This window comes from Pezoporus wallicus, unplaced genomic scaffold, assembly GCF_028554395.1.
Source record: "Pezoporus wallicus isolate ANWC-B61680 ecotype Strahan unplaced genomic scaffold, APGP_CSIRO_Pwel_v1 contig_4264, whole genome shotgun sequence".
In the NCBI taxonomy this organism is placed as follows: domain Eukaryota; kingdom Metazoa; phylum Chordata; class Aves; order Psittaciformes; family Psittacidae; genus Pezoporus; species Pezoporus wallicus.
The window spans coordinates 1112036-1136562 of record NW_026637102.1 but is presented as its reverse complement, the minus strand read 5'-3'; the positions used below and the strand labels follow the sequence as shown (position 1 = coordinate 1136562).

Here is a 24527-nt window from a genome sequence, read left to right as displayed (position 1 = left end):
CCAAGCCTTCTCGTTTGTGTATGAAGGTGGGTAGGGGTTAGACCCAGCTGGAAAGCTGCATTTAGCTAAACTTTCCTATAGCACCAAAGATCTGCTGTGGCCAAATGTAAAATGGAAAAGGGACCAAAGAGGCTTGAGCACCTTGTACATGGGGTGTGTGACATGAGAAGGAGTCTCATGACTTACTTTTCATGAGGGTGAGGTGTTCCAGGGTGTCATGGAAGATGTAAGAACAGAGGACCTGGTGAACCCTAGACTTAGCACCAGTCCCTGCTTAAATGGGCTAGGCCTCTGTTGATGTGTTAACGCTGTCCATCTCCTCTTGCAGTGAATGGTGGCTGGTCCACCTGGTCCGAGTGGTCTCCTTGCAACAACCGCTGTGGCCGGGGCTGGCAGAAGCGCACCCGGACGTGCACCAACCCCGCGCCGCTGAACGGCGGCTCCTTCTGTGATGGGCAGCCTTTCCAGAAAATCACCTGCACCACCCTCTGCCCAGGTAAGGTGGGTTCAGAAACTGGCTTGCCCACACTGCCTGTCCCCCGGGTTGCACAGTCCGCTTATGCTCCCGGTGCACCCCAAGGAGACAGGGGCTCAGGAGACCAGTCCAAAGCATCTTTCAGTCTGCTGAGTCTTGAAAGATCTGGAGATATTTGTAGAGGTACAACTTAATTGCCTCAGATAGCAGTGGGGCTTGGTTTGCTGGGATAATGCTCCCTGAAGGTCTCGTGAAGACCCTGAGATGGGCTTCTCACTACTAACAGAGACATCGCGGCTTTGGGGAATGAGCCCCGAAGCCATGCCAAGGGGTTTACTGATGTGCCTGTGTTTTGTGGCCTGCAGTGGATGGTGCATGGACGGAGTGGAGCAAGTGGTCAGCGTGCAGCACCGAATGCACCCACTGGCGCAGCCGCGAGTGTGCCGCCCCGGCTCCCCGCAACGGTGGCAAGGACTGCAGCGGAGTGCTGCTTGACTCCAAAAACTGCACCGATGGGCTCTGCCTACAGAGTGAGTATGTGGGCAGGAGGGCAGGGACCAGCACTGTAGATGATGGTGGGGGGCTGTGTTGCCCTGGCACTTGGCCATGTTGTTGTTGGTTGTGCCCCAAAATTGATGGGGCAGGCAGCAGCATTGCTTACACCTGGTTTTTAAATTGTGCCTTTAACAAAGTTTTTTAACCACACTCACCCCTTCAAAACTTAGTTCTCACCTGGTGGCAAGAAAGGTTTGGGGAGTTTTGTGGGATGTAAATGTCCCACCAAGCCTTCTGAAATGGCTCTGTGTTTGGGGTCTCTGCTGAAATAAGGCTGGTTGTGGTTAGTGGGGGCAAGATAGGAGGGTTTTTCAGCCCCACCATAAAAACATCTGACCTGGGTCACTGCTTGGTAGGAGCTCTGCAGCAACAGCTACAAAAAAACTCAGTAATGATGATAATGGTGCTGCCGAGCTGAGTGGGCACACTGAAAGATGAGCAGCTGATGCTGCCACCTGCTGCTGTGTGACACCACTGTCCCCTTTTATGTTGCTATGGCCAGAAATGCCCAAAGTTGTGTTAGTGGGATCGTGCATCCCAGGGGCTGGCTGGGCATGGGCATATCCTCATCACCGCACTTCTACTTGGCTTTCTCCATGCCCCAGGAATGATGCTGCTCTCCACTTCTTCCCCACTATGCTGAGGCTCCTCATGCTCCCTGGGGTGGCTTCTACCTTCCCAGCCTTCTGTTTCATTTCATCCCCATCACACCATCACCACCTTCACCTTTTGTTTTCTAACTTTTTTTTCCTAACAGATAAGAGAGTTCTAAGCGAACCCAAAAGCCACCGTAAGTGCTCATTTCATGGCCATTTTGTTTCTTTGTGCGGCATTGCTTTGGCTTTATTCTGTTGCATCCATGGTAGGGTTCCTCAGCAGCTACAGAAGCACAGGGTGGGAAGAGGGAGCAACTAAAGGCCACCCCAGAACTCCTGTGTATATTAAATCACATGCTCTGCTTGAAGCTATAAATATGACCCATTTTGCATCCCTGCTCCCATCACTCTTTTGCTGCCTGCAGTTCTTGGGTGCACCACCGTGCAGACAGTGTCATGCCACCAGAGATACTCTGGGCATCATCACCCCACTATGAGGACTCCCTTCCTTGAGTTGGAGAGCTCCCAGTGTGCATCAGGGTTTCTGTTTCTTGCATCCAGATGGATGAACTCAGGGACAAGGTGACACCTCCCAGAAGTGGCATAGTCCTAACATGTCTGAGATCATCAGCCTTAGGACAGGGCTTCACTCCAGCACAAAACTATAAAAACCAAGATATGTGAGCAAACACGGAGGGAGGAAGGAGAGAAGGATGGGTTGTGCATGCTCAGCTCCTGGTGCTGAAGGCTTTATAATGCTCTGCCTTTCTTCTTCATCCCTCTTCTTTCTGAGCAAATATATTCAAGCTATGCCAGGCATTTAAACATCAAGCGCCTTGTGGCAGGGGAAGGGAAGGTGGGAAAGCTGAGAGGTGTCTATATAGATACAGTGACACTCAATCATTCCAGTTGGATGCATAGCTCAAGTACATAAATATGAGATGCATTGGATAGGCATTGCATTTACTCCTCAGGGTTTTCTCTGTGTGGGATATGAGGGTTGATAGCTTCACAAATATGAGCTGCACAAACCTAATGGTTCTCTGATTCTTGGTGCTCCGGTAAAGTTTGCATGAGCTGTGGCAAAGTGTCCTCCAAAGGTTTGAGGGGTTCACCTCCATCTCATTCTTTGACATCATCACTCTTGACTTCTGGACTGCTCTTAGGAAACACCCTTCATCCTCCTGCCACAGCTTTTCCAGGCAGGCCCAATACACATCTTCCCCTTTGTGCCTGTGTCTTGAGTTAGTGGTAGGGTTGAGGAGCACTGGTGTGTCTTGATGTGCTTTTCTGGTGCTCCTTTTTTCACCTCCATTTTTTTTAATCTCTTCCAGTGCTGGAGGCCACAGGCGATGTGGCCCTGTATGCCGGGCTGGTGGTGGCCATTTTTGTCTTCATCGTGATCCTCATGGCTGTGGGGGTGGTGGTGTACCGAAGGAGATGCCGGGATTTTGACACAGACATCACAGACTCATCAGCTGCTCTGACCGGCGGCTTCCACCCTGTCAACTTCAAGACCTCCCGGCATGGTAAGAGCTACATTCCATGCAGGTCCTGCTCACCAGCTCAAGCCCAGGTAGAAAGAAAGTTGTGCTGCAAATCACAGTAGGGGGCAGGTCCTCAGCGGACGCCAGCCTGAATTTTCTAAGGGAATATGCTGGTATTTCAAGGCTGAGGACTCCATGGAGGTGGTCAGGTGTCGATGGTGGGAGCCAGGGAAAAGCATCTACAAAGCAAATATGGTAAATATTTACTGTAGGATACTCAGTGTTTCTCACTCAGTCATGATGCTCAGCAGTTCCCTTCCAAGTGGTGAAAGGCAGACAGATGCAGCCAGAAGTTCACCCATTGTACCTCCTGTGTGCACTCTATCCCTTGCTGGGCATGGAGACATCTCTTCCAGTCAAACAATGCTTTTATGTCCTCTTGTTTCCACTGCCATCTTCATCCTATCTGTGTTTCCTCCTCCCACAGACAACCCTCAGCTGCTGCACCCCTCAATGCAGCCAGACCTGACGGCCAGCGCCGGGGTGTACCGCGGCCCCATGTACGCCCTGCAGGACTCCTCAGACAAGATCCCCATGACCAACTCCCCCCTGCTTGACCCCCTCCCCAACCTTAAGATCAAGGTGTACAACTCCTCCACCACCGCCTCCTCGCCAGGGCTCCATGACGGAACAGACCTGCTCGGAGGGCTGCCCACCACAGGCACCTACCCAGGGGACAGCATCAGGGACAGCCACTTTGCGAACATGCGGAGCAAAGCCCTGGGCTCCCAGCATCTCCTCAGCTTGCCTCGGGAGCATGGCAACAGCACCAGTGGCACATTTGGCTACTTGGGGGGAAGGCTCACCATTCCGGGCACTGGTAAGCCCCAGGCTGGGGAGTAGGGCATGTTTGGCTGCTGAATGATCAAGGAGTTGTTCTTGTCCCAGCAGACTCGCCTGCCATGAGCAGCCCCTTGCTATCCCAAAGCTGGCTCCGGGGAGGCCAGGCTTCCCAAGCCAGGCTTCTCAGGCTGGAGGTCAAAGTCTCTTGGGACTTTGCTGGTTGGCCTTGCCATTGACCCAGGGCCAGTTCCTTGCAAAAAGACGCAACCTGTGTTTTTGCTTCCTATTGCAGTGGTCTGGCTCCTCTGCGTAAGCAGTGCAGCTGAGGAACACCTAGAGGTGTTTCTCCTGGAGCGCTCTGGGCTGCCCTATCTCATTTCTGTCCTTGTGCTTGCCAGCTGGGATAGAGGGGTGGTTTCTCCCTGTTTTTTATTCCTTTGTTTTGTGACTGATGCCTGTGTGTTTCATGCTAGGGGTGAGCCTGCTGGTGCCCCATGGTGCCATCCCCCAGGGGAAGTTCTACGAGATGTACCTGGTCCTCAACAAGGCAGAGAGTGCCCTGTAAGTCACAACTTGCCGCCCATGTTTCTGCCTTTTGTTGGTTGCTGTGAGGCTTTCTTTCCAACCAGTATCCCCTTTCCCCTCCCCAGCCTGCCCTCCGAAGGCACTCAGACAGTACTGAGCCCAGCAGTGACCTGCGGACCTACTGGCTTGCTCCTGTGTCACCCTGTTGTCCTCACCATTCCCCACTGTGCCGATGTTGGCTCCTCAGATTGGATTTACCAGCTGAAAACGCAGTCCAACCAGGGAAACTGGGAGGTAAGGTGGGAAGGCAGCCCCTGTAGTCAGTAATGACCATGAGCATTGCAGGACACAACCCCCAGCATGTTGTGCTGATCCCCATCTTTGGTTTCCCATTTTTCCCTGCAGGAAGTTGTGACCTTGGATGAAGAGACCCTCAATACTCCCTGCTACTGCCAGCTGGAAGCCAAGTCTTGCCACATTTTGCTAGACCAGCTCGGCACCTATGTCTTCGTTGGAGAGTCCTACTCCAGGTCAGCCATCAAGAGGCTCCAGCTGGCGATCTTTGCCCCCACTGTTTGCACCTCCCTGGAGTACAGCCTCAAGGTCTACTGCTTAGAGGACACGCCAGATGCTCTGAAGGTAAGCTTACCTTGTGATGCTGGTGCAGGCTGCCCCTGCTTCCCAAAGCTGTTTGTGCTGGTGGCAAGATGCTGCCTGGTGCCTCTCAGGATGGACTGGCCCCAGGGAGCAGACAACCTGATGCAACTGCCTGCAAAGTGACCACAGTGAAGTAATAAGCATGTTTACTGTTTTCCCTGTCCTTCCTCACCCTCTCCGAAGGAAATAATGAGGGTGCTGCTTAGCTCCTATACAGGGCTCCCTTGCTGCAGAGATTACATGAGAGGTTTTGCTGCTGCTGGGTGAGCTTTCCCACGCACCTGAAATGCTGCTGTGGTTTGCATCATTTTTCTATAGATCCTGTTATTCCTGCATGGAGACATGTCTCTCTCCTAGTTGGGAGGTATTTGTGACATAGGTAACATCGAGTGCAAAATGGGAAGCTTGAATTTTGATCCTTAAGTTATATGGACGCTGGTGCAGTGGCTGTTTAATTCCCTGTGACTTGTTCTGTGGTGTCAGGATTGCTTTAGTGCCTCTAGGTGGAGATGCAGGCAACACTTTGGCTCCTGGATTGAATTTTTCTCCTAAGAGCTGATGGTATAATAGTGGGATGGTGTTAAAAACAAATAGGATGGCACTCTTGAAAAGAGTGCCTGACCTTTGCGTTGGACCTTTGCATTGTCTGAGGAGTACAGAGGCATATACTGATTCTCACATTATAAACTTCAAGTTGTAGGTGGTGCTGGCACGTGAGATGAGTTGGCAAGTTCTTGGAGAGCAGCTGTCAGGGTGGCAAAGGCTGCTTTCCTGTCTGGGCTTGTTGCTGCTGCTGGCTCCTCTTGTCAGGAACATACGTAGCTTTGGGTATGGAGGGAGAAGAGGAGCAGCCCCTACTTTTCATATGGTCTCACTCTGCCTGTCATACTGTCTCCAGGAGGTGCTGGAGCTGGAGCGCACACTGGGTGGGTACCTGCTGGAGGAGCCCAAGCCCCTGCCCTTCAAGGACAGCTACCACAACTTGCGTCTCTCCATCCATGACATCCCCCATGCACTATGGAGGAGCAAGCTGCTGGCCAAGTACCAGGTAAGGGGCAGAGGCAAGGCCAGCTGGGGTCCCAGACTGGGGACACCATCCTCAGCCAGGCTCTGTGGGGTTGTGAATGCCCTGGTCTTGTCTCCAAAGTTGTCTCCCACAGGGATGGAGGAAGTGGGACTGGTTGTCAGGTCTTTTCTGGTGGGATGCTGTCTGTAGGGTCCCTCTGTCCCATCTTATCTGTGTGGGGTGGCTGGAGGGAGTGGGATCTCCCAGGGGATCTCCTGGAGCCTTCACTGAGCTTGTGCTTTGGTGGTCCTCAGGAAATCCCTTTCTATCACATCTGGAGTGGCAGCCAGCGAGCCCTGCATTGCACCTTCACCCTGGAGAGGTACAGCCAGGCCTCCACTGAGCTCACCTGCAAGATCTGCGTCCGGCAGGTGGAAGGGGAAGGGCAGATCTTCCAGCTCCACATCATGCTGGGAGAGGTGAGTGGTGGGGAGGTGGGGGGACAGCACAGGGTCATGCTCAGGAGGCGCTTCACCCTGTTCTTTGCCTTGCAGCATGCCAGCTCCTTCGACACTCTCCGTTCCCACCACAGTGGTACCAACATCACCACCACCCAGCTGGGACCCTATGCTTTCAAGATCCCCCTCTCCATCCGGCAGAAGATCTGCAACAGCCTGGATGCTCCCAACTCCAGAGGAAATGACTGGAGACTTCTCGCCCAGAAGCTCTCCATGGACAGGTGGGTCTCTGCATGCTTTGCTTTCCCCTCCTGTACCCTAGGCAGAGGCGCTTCACCCTGCCCTCCCTCCCTGCTGAAGGCATCCAGCTAGGTTATGTCCAGCTATATAGGTCTGCCCATAAATACAGATATAATGTACATAGTTATATCCATCTATATCCGTGCATCAATCTGTGCCACTGTCATGGGTTTCTTGTGTAATTTATCTGGGACCATCCTTGTGCTGTTCCTGTCTGGGTTCAACTCCAAGGACCGAAGGAAGGGAGGGTAATTTCAGAAAAACAAAGGTTACATTGCTTTTGCATGAATGCCAGCTCTGTGTAAAAATTGAAGACAGTTTCTCAAGGGCTTTGGCTTTTGCGTTATGCCATTTCCGTCAGCATTCATCTTGCAAACAGGTTTGCTGCCCCAGCATGTTCCTTCCTTTCATCCCTGAAGGGCACTGCACCAACCTGGACTTTCTCTCTGCTTCCCCTTTGCAGGTATCTGAACTACTTTGCCACCAAAGCCAGCCCCACCGGGGTGCTCCTGGACTTATGGGAAGCCAAGCACCAAGATGATGGTGATCTCAACACCCTGGCCAGTGCCTTAGAAGAGATGGGCAAGAGTGAGATGCTGGTGGTCATGGCCACAGAGGGAGACTGCTGATGATGCTCCCCACGGCTGGTGGGCCGGAAGGATGAAACAGGGGGTGAGGGGGGGACCCTTCCCTGACAGCGGGGGGAGGCACATCCATCCCCAGGCAGCAGCTGAGTGAGGAAGGGCCGAGGCCGTCGCTTCTCCCTCCCTCCCCGCATCACTGTCAGCCTTAGAGACCCATCCTCAGCGTTTACAAGGAATTCAAGTATTACGCAGCATTCCTCTTCCTCCTCTTCCTCCTTCTCCTCATGGCATGGGGAGGAATTAGGGCTTCTCGAGTTGGGATGGGGGCTTCCTTCTCCTTCTTTGTTTGGGTTACCCTACTCCTCCTTTAATAGCATTTCTGCATTGAAGGGATGAGTACAATCTAGTCTAATGGCTTGCTTCTGGCAAAAGCTTCAGACAGCTTAACAGGCAAACAAGAAAGAAAAAAAGGAAAAAAAAAGTTTCTTAGGAAACGCAAATAATTTATTATCCAGATCTTTGGATGAGTCCTTTTTAAAAAAAAAAGAAAAAATTTAAAAAAAAAAAAGACAGATTTATAAATCTTTTTTTGTGTGTGTGTGAGAGCAAGAGCGTTGCCATGGTTGGGGTGGCAAAGAGATTTAAATGAACACACTTTTCTAGGGAAAATCATGGAGCAACACATGTTTACATGTCCTGGGACCCCTGGGGAGTCCGTAGGGTAAAGTGCCTCTACGCCCCTCTGGTTCAGGGCCAGCTGAGACCCTCCCCAAGACTTTTTCCTTGCAAACTCCCCTTTCCCCAGCAGCAGTGCCTGGAGCAAGGGGTCGTCTCTGCCTGCAAGGATGAGTGAGGGGTTCTGCCCTGCATTTAGGGTTCAGGGGGAAAGTGCATCTGGATATGGGTGTTTTTAATGAATTCTTCTCTGGCATCGTTTGGGGGAGCTTTTTAGGATGACTACACCTTCATTTACATAACTTCAGTACAAACCAAAGATTTCAGTCCTGCACCAACCCACAGGCCAAAGGCCAAATGTTTTAAACCCACCAGGGTTTTTGTAGTGAGAACCCCGAATCTGGGCTTGGTGGTCAGAAGGAGGTGATGAGCAGGTTGTGCCAGGGGTCCAGGGAGAGCAGAGGGTTGGCAGGCCAGGATGCAGCCCCATGCAAACTGTGTCAGTTTTGGGTCCATGTGCTCACGCCTGTTTTTTGATGCAGTATTTCAGCAGGGATTCAGGGAGGGAGACCTTGGCATCTCCAAGTTGCAAGCCAGGCTGAGCATTTTCATGCGAGGGACAGCATCATAAGCAGTGATAGGGTTTCCATCCTTCATTGCAGCTCCTTTTTCCCTTGTAATAGACCTTTTATAATGATGGAGAAGTTGTGAGATGAATAGAAAGTCATCAAGGGGTAGGCAGGAACAAGGTGTCTTGCAAAGATATGGTGTTTCAATGAAGGTAAAAATTTAGATTGCTTGCAGATAGAAATAGTTACTCAGCGAGTGCTATATCTTAGAAATGTCCGTTTAAAAATAAATAAATGAATAAAAGGATTAGACTAGATCACATGGCAAGGCTGTGGAATCTCCATCAGTGGAAGTATTAAGAGCAGGGTCTGAGAGCAGGTCCTGCTTTGGGCTGTGATGAGCCGTGTCCTGGCTGCAAAGCCGAGGTATGGTGTTACAGGGTGCATGCAGCATCCTGCAGCACCCTGAGGACTGGAGCAAACTCAGGACTTGGGGAGCCATGCCGTGACTGAGAGCATCACCTTTGAAGGGTGGCTTGGGAGCAGTTTTCAGTATTGCTTAGGCACAAGGATGATTCCTCTCAGCAGCTTTTGAAGCAGTGATCAGATGTGTAGTGCCCTATTGTACTTTGGGGTCTCTGGGATTCCTTTCTTTCTGGGTTTTCAAGGTTGTGGGAGAGAGGGGATCTCTTTCCTCTGTGCTAGATGGAAAGGCTTCTGCTGGGTGCGCTCCTGTGTCACGTGGGAAGGGTTTTGTCCTTCCTTTAGGTTGCATTTGACCATCTGATTTCTGACACCCCATGTCTAAGCTGAGGCGGAGTAAGCAAATTTGGAAAGAAGAACTGATGGATCAAACCAGCTGCTGGCATTTTATAGGGCTCCTTTCTCAGTGCTGGGGTGCTCTCTGTGAGATGAGATGCTCTTCTTTCGGGTTGTGTCTGAATCTCTCTCGCTTTCATTCCCACTGTCTCTGGTTCATGGATCACTGCGCTGGCATCCATCCGTCCGTCCATCCATCCGTCCCATCCGTGGGTGCCTCTGCCTCCATCCCCATCTGTCTGTGTTCGTCTTCCCCTTCTTCTGGCAGGCAGCAGCCTCCTGGATTCACCAACATGTGTGTTTGGGGAGGTTCTCCCCATTTTTCATACCAGGGAACCTGCACTAGAAGCAGAACAGGGGGAGGCAGGGTTTGCTCCTCACCCTGGTCCTCTGAGTGCCTGCTGCCCAGCTCCCATGGGAGCCAGCTCCCAGGTGCCCTCCATGCCTCCCTCCATGACTGAGGGTTTGTCTGCCCAGGCATTTTGGCAAAGGCAATCCCATGATCCGTGTCATGCTGGCAGTGTCCGTCTCTTGCTCCGCAATCTGTTTCCATATTTATATGTCCAGGGGATGGGCCTAGTGGCATCCTCTAAAACTGCATCTGTTTATTCTGTAAACTAAAGAACTGTAAATAAAGTTTAGCATTCCTATTGTAACAAATTAATTTTTATGCAATAAATTATATTTCCTAGTCTAATAAAAAAAACCAAAACCCACAAAACCCAATCTGTTCACTTCTCCGTGTTCATCACTCATGAGTTCCTGCTGGGTTTGGCATCTCCAGGAATTTGGATTCAGCTTGAGCAGCAGCTGCAGCATAGGGATCTCCATGAGCATCCCTTCAACCTGTTTTTGGGTCGGATGCTGCAGGCGTGCCAGTGCCAACAGCAGAGGATGTTGCTGTCAGAGTCCCTAATGGAGGTAAGCTGTAGCAATTGATTCATGGTTTGTTTTGGACTCGCATGGGTGATCACAAGGCAGGGACTAGTGCTACAACCATATCTTATGGGCTAAAGCACCATCTCAAGCAGTTCATTCTCTTCCTTGTGGGATATCCTGCAGAAAGCAATGCCCCTTCCAGGAAGAACTAGGACCAGGGTGCCTAGTTTGAGAGGGGGAAACGGAGTATGGAGCTGCAGTCTGTAACTTGGGCATCCTGTCCTACAAACTGTGCCTTGCTCCTCTGCCTCCTTGCCTTGCCCCATCCCCTCCTTTGGGACCACCTCTGCCATGCTGCTTCCCTGCCTTAGTTCCATCACACTGACTCTGCCAGAGGAAGCAAAGCCAGAAGGGTTTGCAGGGAGAGGTGAAGTCTTGCTGCCCCTATCCACTCTGCCTGGGCCCACCAGGAGATGACAATGTTTTTTTCCTATTCCAGGTAGGTGTGGGTATTCTGCAACCAGTGAAAGAAATGGGGAGGAAATTGCTGCCCCGTCACAGCAGCAATTGTACCAGAGCCATGCAAAGATGCAAAACCCTCCCAGCTGGGCTTTCCAGCTCTAAATACAATGCTGAGGCAGACACTTTCTCAGAAGTAATAACCTTTTCTTCTGTTTACATCTTAGTTCATTTAACCTCCATCTTACAAGTTGCTTTCACTGGGCACCTTTTGCACCCATCTTTCCAAAGGCCCAATCTGCGGGTAGCTTTGACCAACTGGTGCCTGATTTCATCTCCTATTGAAATACACAGCTTTCAAATTCAGCATAAAATTAAGCTGGCCCTAGTCTTCTCTGCAGTTGACATACTGAATTCAGTCCCCACGACAGGTTTGTAAGTGACTGCCATGCCATCACTAAGTGCTGACAGATTCATTCTGCTGGATGCCTGGGAGCACTGGAGCAGCCCACACAAGGGTCTCTTGAGTTTTCTATTGCATGTTCAGGAAATTTCCTTTAGGCCAGCCCCACTGGATTTTACAGTTCACCTACACCACAAGCTGCTCTGTAGAAGTGTCAAGCTGTACCGAGGAGTGGGAGGACCTCCTCTATAAGTCCCACTTTACAAATTCCAATCTCTTAACCATTATTCACATGCCCCCTGCTCCATTACACCTCCAGCACGGGGAGGGCAAGCAGTGCTATGGGATACCTGGTAGTCCTTTAGGATAATCATGAAACCTTCCCTGCTCCTTCACAGCTTGCCATGACTCCAGGCCAGCACAGAACCTGTGGGAGGGGTTGGGGTGGAGGGGAAACAGTCCAAACCCCACTTTGAGCACAGGAGTGTCCCTAAAATCTGCACCAAGTGCATGTGGAGGTCTGTGTTGCAGAGGGTCTCTCAAGTAGTACTGACTCAGGGGGTTTCTCATGGCTTCAGTTAAATGTGAACCGTCTTTGTTTCCCCTACTCAGCTGTCACGGTCGCTTGTGTTGATATGATCTGAGTGTTCTCCAGCAGTGGGTTTTTTGACATGATAGACAGCAGCAGGTCAGAAATATCAGGTGAATCTCTCTGAGCTGATGGGTTACTGACTCGGATAGGCTGTGCCATCTCCTCAGGTGCTTTCCCAGACTAGCATGTCAATGCAGATGAAAATCCCAAGCAGAAACCTCTGGAGGGAAAGCCATGTGCTCCCCTCATGCCTTTCCATTTCAGCACATCGCCAGTGGGTTGGTCATGTGCTTCTGCTTGTTTTGCTCACAAAACAACTAAATAAATAGAGCATGCATATGTCTGGGGCTATTTTGACATCTGCGTGTTCAGGGCTGTCCGGTATGTTCTCCTTGAAGGCTCAGCGAGGCTGGAGATGGGTGGTGGCTGGCCCTGGCTCCCAGGCGGTGGCCAGCTTTGTGTACACTGCTGCTGCTGGGAGTTGAGGTATCTGGGTTGTTCTGCATTCGTCCCATAGGCAGTTGTACATGGAAAAAAAAACACAGACTAGACCATCTTGGGGTCTTCTGCAAAAAACAGGGACTATTTAGCTTTGGTGAAGAGAAGCTGGATATGTGTGCAATGGAGGAAAAAGCATTTAGATACAGCAGACGGGCTAAAGGTAAACAGCAACATGAAACCTAAGATATAAAACTCCACTAATTGCCAACACAAGTGCAAACAAATTGTGGAAGCACATCTGGTTGTAATGGGGTTGCAGAAAAGCTGGGGTCCCACCAGTTTATAATTTTCCTATGTAGCTGCCCACCTCCCAAGGAGCCAAACCCATCTTTGGTGAAGGAATACAGGAATGAAGGGTGGGGGAGAGGAAAAAAGCTAATGAAGTTTTCCTTCACAGTTCCATCATGCCCTGAAGGTGAGTGTTCAAGTGTCATTCGGAGGAAGTTGAGGGCTCTACAGTGAAATTCATCCTAATGGGCCGTTGCAGGAAGTGAAGCGAGTAAAGTCTCCTGGCTCTGGTAAGCAGCACCCCGTTCTACAGAAGAATTCCCCATTCCCCACCCTCACATCCTCAGGAGGGGATGATGCACTCGTGCTTTGGTGACTTCCACCAAAAAAACAAGCCCTGACGAATGTTCCTATTGCTACGCCATAAGCTAGGCAGTGATTAACACTGATTTTGACAGAGCTTTTCTAATTTAAACCGGGGGGGGGGGGGGGGGGGGGGGGGGGGGGGGCAGTGCTGCTTGCCGTGCACCTGCAAGAAGTGAAATAGAGTAACAGATTGTTTTAAAACATGCGGAAAAAGTGAGAGTGGACAAAAAAAAACTTAAGGGGAGAGTTAGGTGCAATTGCGCCCGGGTACCGCCGGGCTGCACCGCGCCCACCTCCCGTCCTCGCCTCACCGCGCCGCGCAGCACCGCCCGCGGGGCCGTGCCGGGGTTACCCCACCCCCGGCGGGGCGGAGCGGGGCAGTCCGGCCCGGCTTGACCCGTCTCCGCTTGGCTCGGCGGGCAAGGAGCCGGCGGGGCCGTGCGGTGCCCCTGTAAGTGCTGCGGCGGGGGGGTCCCGGGTGTGCAGGGAGGGATGGGATGGTAGGTAGGTGGCTGGGCGCGCGGAGGGATGCGGGGCTTCCTCCTCCTGAAATCGACCGCGCTTTGCAAAATCCCTCATTTCCGGCATTATTCTCTTCCCCTGCACTTGGCTCAGCCTTGCCGCGGCGCCGCTCTGCAAAGCCTGGCGGTGCTGTAGTCGTTTACGAGTCATTTTGTACAGCCCGGCGTTGCTGCGGGAGTTTATGGTAGTTTACGCACGCCTTGTAAAGCCTGCTGGCGTTGCGTCAGTTCACAAGTCATTTTGCAAAGCCCGGTGGTGGTACGGTAGTTTATGAGTCATTTTACAAAGCCTTGATGATGTTGTATTAGTTTACAAGCCGGTCTGCGGAGCCTGATGGTGATGCATTAGTTCACAGGTCATTTTCGAAAGCCTCATGGTGTTATTGTAGTTTGCGCGTTTCCCTGCACACCCCCACGGCGTTGGTAGTTTACGAGCTAGTTTTTTTGGAGCCTTGCACGAGCTGAGGTTTCCTGCTTCTGCAAAGCCGAAGGGGTTGGTTAATTATTAATTAAGGATGGCAACATGGGTGCTGTGGTGGCAGTGCCTGTCTCTGCCATGTATTAGTTCACTTCTCCCATATCTCCCAGGGGTCCAAACGTCCTTGTGCTAAGCTGGTTCAGCACGCCCATCCAGCATTTGCTGGGTGATCACAGGCCAAAGGAGGAGGGAACCGCACACAGCAACTTGCAGGCAACGGTTTGCAACCGTCATGGGTAATGTCTCTGTTGGTGGTTGTTTTGTGCAGCGTGCCAGCACCATGCACCCCGATGAGGAGCCCCTGACAGAGGAGCCCTTGTTGGGTGGATACAGCCAGCAAAAGCCAAGCGACCGCTTACATGGGGCCTATGTTATTTTTTTCCTCCTGGGCGTCGGGTCACTGCTGCCCTGGAATTTTTTCATCACAGCAAAGCACTACTGGATGTACAAGCTGCAAAACTGCTCGGATCGGGCAGGCCCTGTGGGGCAGCAGGCGTCAGATCTGCAGGTGAGTATGCTGCTTTCAAGGCCTTAAAAAAAACTCGTCCGCTTCCCAACTTGCTCTTTTTTCCCCTTCCACTTTCCCAGAAGGTGAGTGAATGTCCTCTGGGGTTTTGCCTGCTGCCACCCAGGGGTAGAGGTGTATTTGGGGAGAACAAGATAGATGCTTAAAACCAAAAAGTGTAGCACTTTGTTCTGTCTTTTCCCTGTATTTGAAGTGCTACGTTTAAGGTGCATTTAAAAACTCTGGGTTAACCTGCCCCTTAAGCAAGGCTGCCTTTCATAGGATGATTTCTATGGTGCAAGGTAAAAATCTCTTCTGTTTTTTTTGTTTTAATCTGTCCTTCACGCTTGGTGAGTGCCCAAGCCCCACGGGACTCTGTGCTTTCTCAGTGGACTCAGCTGCAACTCCCTGCAGGCTGGGAGATGAATTGCTTTTAGCTTCTGGCCCAGTGGCAAGGCATCAAGCATGCTTTAGGTGGTTTCTCCCTTGCTCTGGCTGGTGCAGCATGTAATTTATTGGAAACAGCAGCAGGGCTTTGCAGGAACATGAGCCCTGGACCACATGGCTTGTGATAGTCTCAAGTGCCCCTGGATGCTTTACAGCTTTTCCTTCCAAGATCTGGCACATGTGACCAGAGTATCTCCTGCAGTGATAAACATCTGGCTTTTGACATATGGGATGAGGAGCTTGTCACGGGGTGACTGATGAGCTGGCCTTGGGGTGGCAGGCTTGATGGCCTCTCTTATTTCTCCCCCAAAAAGCTGCCTTCTCTTGCTCCTCCTGCCATGGCAGGATTATTTCCCTGTGCCCCCCTGACAAAGCAATGGTATTTCTTTGGGGCTGGAAAAAGTATTGGCACGATGAGGCTGCATCATGTCCTCTTCCTGTTGCCAAGCTTGTTCAAGTGGTTTGGGCACATTTTATTTTTATATAAACACAGAGCCAGGTGTGACACCCAGATTTTCTCTATAATTTCTTAATATGGTGTCCATGGCTGCTTTTATTTTAATAGTTGTTGAGCCAGCTGCGTTTTTGATGGGGAGGAAGCAAAGTGTCACCAGCGGTAGTTGTACCAGGATGCTGAAGTACCAGTGTGCTGGTATAAATTGAGATACGGGGTGGATGAAACTGATGGAGAACAAGTGCCTGTGGTGCCCAAAGACCATAAATAGGCTGTCCCTGTGCTAGCAAGGGTGCTCAAAAAGGGGGTGAAGGGTGCTCTGCCACCACGTGGCATGATGTCCTTCCACAGTCCCTGCATCCCACCCACTCCTTGTTGCTTCTACATCGTGCTTATGTGAGGCAGTTCTCGAAAAACTGGTTTCAAGTAGAGTAAGTATCACTAGGTGTATTCTTCCTAAAATCTCTTGCACAGCTATATTCCTGGTCAGATCATCACTTCAAAAAGTGTTCGAAGGATACTGCTTCACTGAACAGATGTTTCTCCTCTTTCTGCATGGCCAAGGTGCCATGTTTTTTACTTCTCTGGAGACAAGAAACCTGGCTTTTCCATGGCAGTCGAGTCGATCAAAAACAAATCAGTTGGCCCCTGGGATGGCGAGCCATGGTGCTGCGGCAGGAGGGCTTACCTGCAAACCGAGCTCAACTCTGGAAAGATGTGCCTGTGACTGGCAGCCTGCTTTTGGCTCCAGCCTGCTCGCTGCTGCTAATTTCATGCCCTGTGCTCCAGGTAACACTCTGGTGCCTTCAGCCGCCACCATGGGTCTGGATTGCTTTCCCAGCCTGGCGAGAGCCAAGCTGCCAAGTCCAGGCTACAGCAGAATAAAAACTACTTTGCAAAAGCACCTTGGCAACAGTGGACAGTGCTGGCCACCACTGATGACTAATTTGCCACTGCAGTGCTTTGTTCTTGTTAGTTTTTTCCTTTAAAGTACCAAGTGCACGGCGTGCGTCGTGGCATGTATTTGAAGGTGCTATAGTTAATATAGGGTCAAACACTTCCATTATGTGCCTCAGCTCCATGCCTGAGGTATGTATGACACCTTTAGCCATGAGAAGCAGAGGTGGCAGGAAGGCAGCTTTGGGCAAGGAGGAAGATGTCAGGTTGGCTTTCTGGATTATCATTTGTTATTAGCTAGGAAAGCTGTGACAATCTTTTCAGTGTTTGTCTAACATGGTCTAAAACCATGTTGCCATAAGGAGCTTGGCCCTTGTGAGCAAGGGATGCCTGGAGGAGATGAGCTGCTCCGTCAGGGAGGGCTCAGGAGAAAGAGAGAACTAGGTATATCTTGCATAGCCAACGGTTTGCTCTGAAAGCACGTCTGTGACGGATGGGAATAACCATGTAGGGAGAAGAGTTACCATTTGAGCTGGATTAACACCTAATGAGCAAGAGCAAAGAGGTGAGATAGGTATGGGGCCTGATACTTTCCATTGCTCTGGTCATGGATTAAATTTGACACTGCCATTCTGCTGCTGCATTAAAAATGTGGTGTGAGGACTTTCCTTCTTCACAAAAGTAATGTAGTTGAAACCCTTCTACTTGGCTTTTCTTTTCCAGCAGGGTTTGACTGTAGCTAAGGCAGCATAAAATTTCCCAGTGCGATGCAAGCTCCTCAGTTTCTTAAATACTTCACCAGTTCTCTTCTCACCACTGATGTGAGCACGTTTGCTGGGAATGAATGAAGATCTCCCCGGGGGTGCTTGAAATGCAGCATCTCTGCCAGATTACTTCATGTACCCTTCTGCTTTGTGAAAATGTTATAAAGTCGTTTTTCATCCTCAAAAGAAAATTAGCTAGGAAGTATACTTAATATCCCCAGGCTGGTTTGGTGGTTTGTTTTGAGTAGGTTGGTAAATAAGTAATAGTTTTAGCAGCCAACTTTGCATTTTGCTTTGTCTTTTTTCCTGTAATTCACTGTATGGCGGTAGACCTTTGAGCCTCCTGCTTTGCCAAACTGATGCTGTTAAGTGCAGGCATTTATGTCTCTGTCTATATGGACCCTCTAGAAGGGATTATTAGATTTCTCATTGCTTACAGTAAAGCTCCTAATAGGGAAGACTAAATTAACGTGATTGTAAACTGATTAAATTACTACAATGCAAAGCTGAAAAAAGAGAGTTACAAGCAGAGAAAACGTGCCAAGTGCTTTCTTATGCTCAGATGCGATGTGGCCCCTTCTCTGTAGCTAGGTAACTGGAGAAAAAAGAAAGCCCATTGCAGTGGGGGTGAATATGTAGGTCACCCTCTTTGTGAGCATTGTCTTACCTGCTGGTTGAGATTCCTGCAGAAAAAAAATGAGCAGATTTAGCACCTCAAGGGAGACCGTGGAGCAGACAGGCTTTAACAGCATCATACGTAAAATGGATTGAAAATGTAAGCATTTGGCTGCAATTTTGGCAAAGAAATCTCTCTCTCTCTGCTGTGGTTATTGCTTTCTGTGTGCCCGGCCTGACCTCTGTGTGAGGTGAGCTGGTGAATATAGACTGATGCTGCAGCCAGCTAGCTTGAATGATACACAAGTCCCTGGAGTAAGTGTGTGTTGAGTCTCAATATAGTTTTTCAATGAGTTTTATGCACACAGAGAGGGAGACTGGGTGTGAAAATAATGTCCTTGTGTCCTCACTTTAGCTGCTTTTACTCAAGCATGTTCTTGGGCATGGTGTCCTGGTCATGCTGTGTGGAGAGAGATGCACAGGTTTGCTAGCCATTGCGGACTTTCAAAGCAGTTAGCTAAAAACATGAATGGTTTCGTGTCCTGATTTATAACAAACAGCCCTCACAGAGAATAGGATAAAAATGTTCATGAGGTTTGTCCAGGGTGCTGCAGCCAGCAGGAGAAATTCAGACCTCCTCATTTTCGGTGCTGTCCCATGTGGGCAGTGCGGCAGTAAGACAGGTATTTCCTTCGCCGTTATTGCTTCTGAATTTATGTCCCTAATTTCCTGAAATATTCCAGGGCTCTATGGCTGTTGCAGGATGAAAAAGCCCTGGGGGCCACTTCCTGCTGTTGGCCTGAGCAGTTCTGCAGCATGTGCTAAGATGCAACAAGGTGGACACCTGCATCATAACCCCCCATGCATGCCGTATCATGCTGTATTTAGGAACTGAAATTCATGTGTTGTTCTCCCACACCTTGTTTGTTTGATTTTGGGTTTTGGTTAGTTGGTTGGTTGGTTGATTTTGTTTTGTTTACCTGGCAGGACTTTTTTGAGAGTTACATCTCCATTGCTTCAACTGTGCCCTCGGTGCTGTGCCTGATTGGAAACTTCTTGGTTATCAACAAGTAAGTGCTGCTCTATTCCGAGGTCAGCCATTACCTGTGGCTCTCCCCAGCTTTGCCTGTGTCGCTCCTGCCTTTCTCTGGCTTCAGCTGTGGCTCCCAGCTCAGCTTCCCCTTCCCTTGTGAAGGGAAGCTTTGGAGTACACGGGGCATTGTGAGGGCAGCCTTCTTTGTGGCCAAAATCTCCTCATCTGTCCTTGCCTGAATTGCAGCCAGCTGAGATGAAGCAGGGTGAAGCACTGTGCACTGTACCAGCAGCACCCATGCTTGGAGTTGTTTTGAGTTGCACCACTATAAATAAATTTATAATAAATTCCTTGGTTAATTGCTTGGCAAACGTTCTTTCATCTTCAAACTGCCATCGTTTTCATCAGGGGACTGGCTAAGGACTGCTGAGCTCACCCAGGCCAGGCGTAACACCTTGCTCTGGTCCTACCACTTACTGCACTGATTTAAGAAATGGATCATCTTTGCCACATCGCAAGCTTAACTTCTGTCTAACATAGCTATATCCATTTGTTTGTATCCTTCTTTATCCCAGATCAAATTGCTGCACATCTGTGGGCAAAGGGGAATGTGTGTTCTCAATCTGTAGATCTCAGCTACTGGTCCAGCTCCCCGCCTCTCTCCCTCTCCCTCTCTCCTCTCTCCTGCCCCCAGGCCAGCCCATACACTCTCCTGGCTAGGTAATAAGCAACTTTCTTGCTCAAACAAGTAATTATCTTGTAGCCGTGCCTGGGATTGCTTTCACCCAGCCCACTGTGTTTCCCAGGCAGGCTTTATCGCTGCTGCTGTACATTGCTCCGGTGATGGAGACAGGCGCTAATTTCTGGGAGAAATGGCTATTTACAGCTTGGCTGGGCTTATAGACTTAGTCTTGCTGATAGCAAAATTGTTGACATCTAAAGGCTTCTGAGAAAAATAATTACTTTTTATTCCTCTTCTCCCCTCACTTTTCTTTGATCCTTCTCGCAGCAGAGGGTTGGTGTCCTCTCATCACACCTTCACATTATAGTTCTAAACACAGGAGTGTCACCATCCCCTTGTCCCCAGGGTGCCCGCCAGTGTCCGGATCCTGTCCTCCCTCTTTGTCATGCTGGCTGTCTTCCTGGTGATCACGGTGCTGGTGAAGGTCGACACCTCTGCTTGGACCACACGCTTCTTTGCCCTCACAATCGGCTGTGTGGCCATCGTCAGCAGTGCCTCGACTGTCTTCACCAGCAGCATCTTTGGTCTGAGCAGCTGCTTCCCCATGAGGAACTTGCAAGCGCTGATCTCAGGTTAGTGTCCCTCGGCCACGTTGTCCTGGTGGGATTCTGCTCTTTCACAATCCTATGGCTGGGTAGTTGGTTTTCTTTCTCTCCTGCATCTGGTGTTTTGTCACATGGGGTTTATTTTAGAAACATAACTTTGCCTTAAGGATAAAGGGAAGTTGCTGAGGAAGAAACATAATCACATGAGCTGGTGCTTTTGTTTCTGTAAATACCCATAAACCAAAGTGCTGAGGGCTCATCAGAGAGAGGAGAGCAGCGGTCCTTCACCATGCCTGCCTGGGGGGTTAACACCCTACAGCCAGCATGACAGCTTGACCTCATTATTTGTTCTGTGCAGGGAGAAGGGAGGAAGGAGTTGGAGGAATCATCGACTTTGTGTTGTCTCCTCCTTTCTGTTCAGCATTTCCATGTGCTTCCATCAGTGATGAGAGGCATATTGGGAGCTGTGAGTGATGAGCTCCCTGGAGGTTCGATAACATTATAAATGTGCTGCAGAACGGCTGACAAACTAAGATGGGAAGGGGGGAAACATCAAAACGAAGGAGTTTTCCTGGGGCCAAGACAGGAGTGTTTTAATGAATGTAGGCCAGTGGGAGAAGTCACTGCATCCCCAAGATGGCATACCTGTTGCTGGTGGCTTGAACTCCTGACTGGGGGAGTGTTTAAGAGGTGTTTATATGTGTGCTGGTGGAAGGCAAGGTTTAGGCTGTGGGCAGGGTTTAGACTTTCTCTGCAGGACTCAGCACATGCAAGCCCAGCAGGTTGGATCACATCCTGACCCCTGTGTACTGCCATGTTTGCGTTGAAAGGGGGTGCAGGATGGGACCTTGGCTGCGATGTAGTGCCACAAATAACTGTGTTGCAGCAAGGTATGGAAATGGAGACAGGGTGGTATGTGCAGCTGCATCCTGAGCTAGGTTGGGACCAGCATGTGGGGCAGGGGTTGAGCTGCTTTTCCTGAGGGGTTTGTGCATACCAGGAGGTATTAATAAGAGGTTGCTGCTGTCTCTCATTTTCCCCTCTGCATTTAACTCCTCCTTACTGGAGGTGCTGTGGGTTGCTCACTGCCACCTCCATGGCTCCCAGCTGTGCTCATCTCGGGCTGGCTCAGTTATAGGCACTGAGTTCCAGTTCTCTGATCTCTCACACAGGTCAGGCCATGGGTGGCACCATCAGCGCCATTGCCTCTGTGATAGACCTGGCTGCAGCAGACAATGTTACTGACAGTGCCCTGGCCTACTTCCTCACCGCTGACATCTTCATCGTCTTCTGCATCATGATGTACCTCCTCCTTCCCAGGTTGGAGTACTCCAGGTATGTGCACCTGCCTGCCGTGGGCATCCCACATCCCATGGGCTGAGAGTCGATGCAGAGCAGGGCTGCTGGGGGCACCCATGGGATACCTGCTGTGCCAGTCTATGCCCCGTCACCCTCCCACTATCCCATCCTGCATACTGCATGCTTCAGCTCCAGCGCTGTGCTGCATCAGCCACACTTCCCTGTTTAACCAAAACCACAGACTGAAACTGGGCATCTGGCCCAGCATGTGCTGAGTTTCTGGCAAGCCTCACTGGGGGATAGAGGCTTCTGAAATGCATGAAGTCAGCAGAGCGTCATAGACTGGAAGCAGCCATCTAGGTGGGTCCATGTAGGGCATCTGTATCTACAACATCATGCAACATCATGATGTGCCTGACCCATTGGTCTTGTTTATGTGTGCATCGCCTGAAACCACCTGCCCCCCTCAAATGCCTGCTACAGTGGGTCCTCTTTGTGAACTACTGGGGGTGGAAAGGGATACAACAGTGGGGAAGAGGGGATGGTGGATCCCTGAGTGTCACCTCCCCTTGCAAGGTGAGAGCTGGATGTGTGATAGGGGTCACTGCAGCTACCTTGACTGGGTCCAGCAGACATCCCTGCGTAGCCAGCTTCTCTCCTGCTCTCTCCAAATCTCAGTTTGTATTCCTCCCACATGCACTTGGCTAATAATCTCCTTCCTTCTCTTTCTCCAGGTATTACATGAGCAGCCAGGAGGAGAGCCCTTCTCTGGCCACTGTGCCACCTGACAGCTCTATGGAAGACGAGGCAGAGCCAGAAGGCACCACAAGTACCTCCTTCCTTGCAAAAAGCACAGGCATCCCACCGCTCTGCCCCATCCTGCAGAAGACCGCTCTCCTTGGCTTCTGCCTCTTCTACATCTTCTTCATCTCCATCATCATCTTCCCTTCTCTCTCATCCAACATCGAGTCTGTCAGCAAGTCCTCGGGAAGCCCATGGAGCACTAAGTACTTTGCTCCACTCACCAGTTTCCTCCTGTACAACTTTGCTGACTGGTGTGGGAGACAGATCACTGCCTGGATACAGATGCCTGGTCCCAAGAGCAAGCTGCTGCCTACCCTTGTCCTCCTCAGGACCATCTTCCTCCCTCTCTTTATCCTCAGCAACTACCAGCCCCGGGCTCAGATACAGATGGTAGTCTTCAACCAAGATGTTTACCCAGTGGTCTTCACAGTGCTGCTGGGGCTGAGCAATGGCTACCTGGGGACACTGGTCATCATCTACGGCCCCAAGATCGTGCCAAAAGAGCTGGCTGAGGCGGCAGGGGTGGTGATGACATTTTACCTCATGGTGGGGCTGGCTGTGGGGTCTGCCTTCTCTGTTCTCATTGTCCACCTCATTTAGAGGAGCAGCTGGGGGGAAAGCCCTCGGTTTGTGGTAACGTTGTCGGGTATTTAGGACTTTTTCCCCCAGAAGCCAGGCCCATCATGCTGCCTGTCTTGCTGAGGGGAAGAAGGGGTTTGCATCCAAGAGGAAAGTCCTCCTTCTGGGAAGGGGTGTCCTCTGTGCCTGGGAGGTACTGTCAAACATTTGTCATTCTCCATCTTGACTGGAGCAAATGGACCAAAAAAGCCTTGTCCTCCCCAAGGAGCTCAGGAAAGCACAGGGGGCACAGGGAAACCTGGCCCTCGCCCCAGTGCCAGTGGGTAAGGGTGGCTAGCTGGTGCCACCACGCTGGTTTTAAACTGAAACCAAGGCTTTTGATGGCACTTTGGGACTTGCTGCCTTATCGTTTTGAGTTTACCCCTGCAGTGTTTTGGTGATCTCAGGGGGATCCCCCTTCATCAAACTCGGGTGCTGAACTTAAGGGAATTTGAGCCCTGGAGCACCTTCAAGGAAGCTCTGAGGGCAGATAGCAGCCACACCAGGAAGCAGGGCACAATTTCGGGTGTATTTATTTCACACATTCATGCCACAAAAAGGGAAACCTTTCCATTTGGACTTGTGCTTGCTTTAATTTTTTAAGATTGAATTGAGGGATCATCTACTCCCAGCAGAGTGCTAGTAGTGCCAGGGCTGTGTGTTGTGGCCAACCCAAGATCATTTCTTCAGCTGTGACTGTGGTGTGATGGTTGTGGACACCAACTTACCTGTCTGCAGCTGAACCCCAAGGAAAGTGCAATGGTAAGTGGCCCTAACCCAGGGTTTTTAAGGTGCCTTTAGTCTGTGTTGAGAAAGGTCTATAAAAGCCAGGGAGAAGTATGAGGTGTTGATGTGATGTTCACAGCAGAAAGCCGATCAATTTACCTATGAGGTATATGGTCTTCAGATGTTTTCAGAGGGCTGAGATACTGTGACACCCAAAAATATGGCCCATACAAAGAGGTCTGGCTTTTAAAGTAACTTCCATGCAAATACACCTGGACAATTATTGTATTTATTTTCTCAAATGATGTAGATTTGTGGTCTAGGAGAGGTGAAGTGGGAAGCAAGGATGTAATGGCATAACTTGGCATTGCGGATGATGCCTCAGGGACGCTATCTATGGAAAATACTTCCTTTAAGACTGGGTTATTAGCAGATGTTCTGTTAATGGGATGCTCTCAGCATCTTCTGCTTGACAGAATAGCAGTGAAGCTGCTGGTCTGAGTTGCCAGGCTGTCTCTATGCTGTGCTGGATGTGGTAGTTAGTGAGAGGAAGGATGCAGGGCTGGTGCCTTTCCACCTGCGCCTGCCCTGGCTCTGCTGGGCAAACAGCAGGGACCAGTGGTGATTGTTGCCATGGGGTGATGTGTAGGCTTGATGTGTGCTTTTATATAAATCCCTTCCAGTGTTTAGTTTGGTAGCTCGTTGGCATACAGACACAGTTTTGCTTTATGGCTTATTTTTATTTAAACATAAAATACAGACACGAGTAGAAAATTTACAGGGTGTGCAGTACCAAGGAGCAGCTTTACAGCAATGACTTTGAACGTGTGGGCTTCTAATCCTGTTGCTCCAACAGGTTTGTAGCCCTTCAGCCCCTGACACTTGGCCAGGGGCTGCTTTGGCGAAGTGTTGATCCAGGTGAAGGTCCACATCATCTTGAAGGGCTGACGGTGGTGATGCTGGCCCGCCAGCTAGGTGCTGCTCATGGGGGTAAGCACCCCCATCACCTCTGTGGGTGATGGAGCATTACTTGGAGTAATGCAGTACTTTGCTGTGCCTGAAAAGCCCAAGCCAGCCTCTTGCTGGCAACAGAAACATCTCT

General features: G+C 50.4%; 2 protein-coding genes across 2 annotated transcripts in view; both read left to right on the top strand.

The window, feature by feature from the left end:
* UNC5B (unc-5 netrin receptor B) overlaps positions 1-9052 on the top strand; it is a 54922-nt gene extending 45870 nt beyond the window's left edge. The window contains exons 6-17 of the mRNA XM_057403320.1: positions 329-496; positions 841-1005; positions 1788-1820; positions 2961-3155; positions 3601-3993; positions 4430-4517; positions 4607-4775; positions 4887-5120; positions 6037-6186; positions 6459-6623; positions 6699-6883; positions 7366-9052. Coding sequence (XP_057259303.1) covers positions 329-496; positions 841-1005; positions 1788-1820; positions 2961-3155; positions 3601-3993; positions 4430-4517; positions 4607-4775; positions 4887-5120; positions 6037-6186; positions 6459-6623; positions 6699-6883; positions 7366-7531 — 2111 coding nt within the window. The 3' untranslated portion in view covers positions 7532-9052. The remainder of the gene's footprint in view (positions 1-328; positions 497-840; positions 1006-1787; positions 1821-2960; positions 3156-3600; positions 3994-4429; positions 4518-4606; positions 4776-4886; positions 5121-6036; positions 6187-6458; positions 6624-6698; positions 6884-7365) is intronic.
* Positions 9053-13324: 4272 nt separating this feature from the next.
* SLC29A3 (solute carrier family 29 member 3) lies at positions 13325-23242 on the top strand. Its single transcript, XM_057403319.1, has 6 exons — positions 13325-13428; positions 14245-14484; positions 18646-18728; positions 19779-20005; positions 21151-21313; positions 22012-23242. Exons 2-6 carry the CDS (start codon positions 14257-14259, stop codon positions 22679-22681), a joined length of 1371 nt encoding a protein of 456 aa, XP_057259302.1. The 5' UTR covers positions 13325-13428; positions 14245-14256; the 3' UTR covers positions 22682-23242.
* Positions 23243-24527: the final 1285 nt, after the last annotated feature.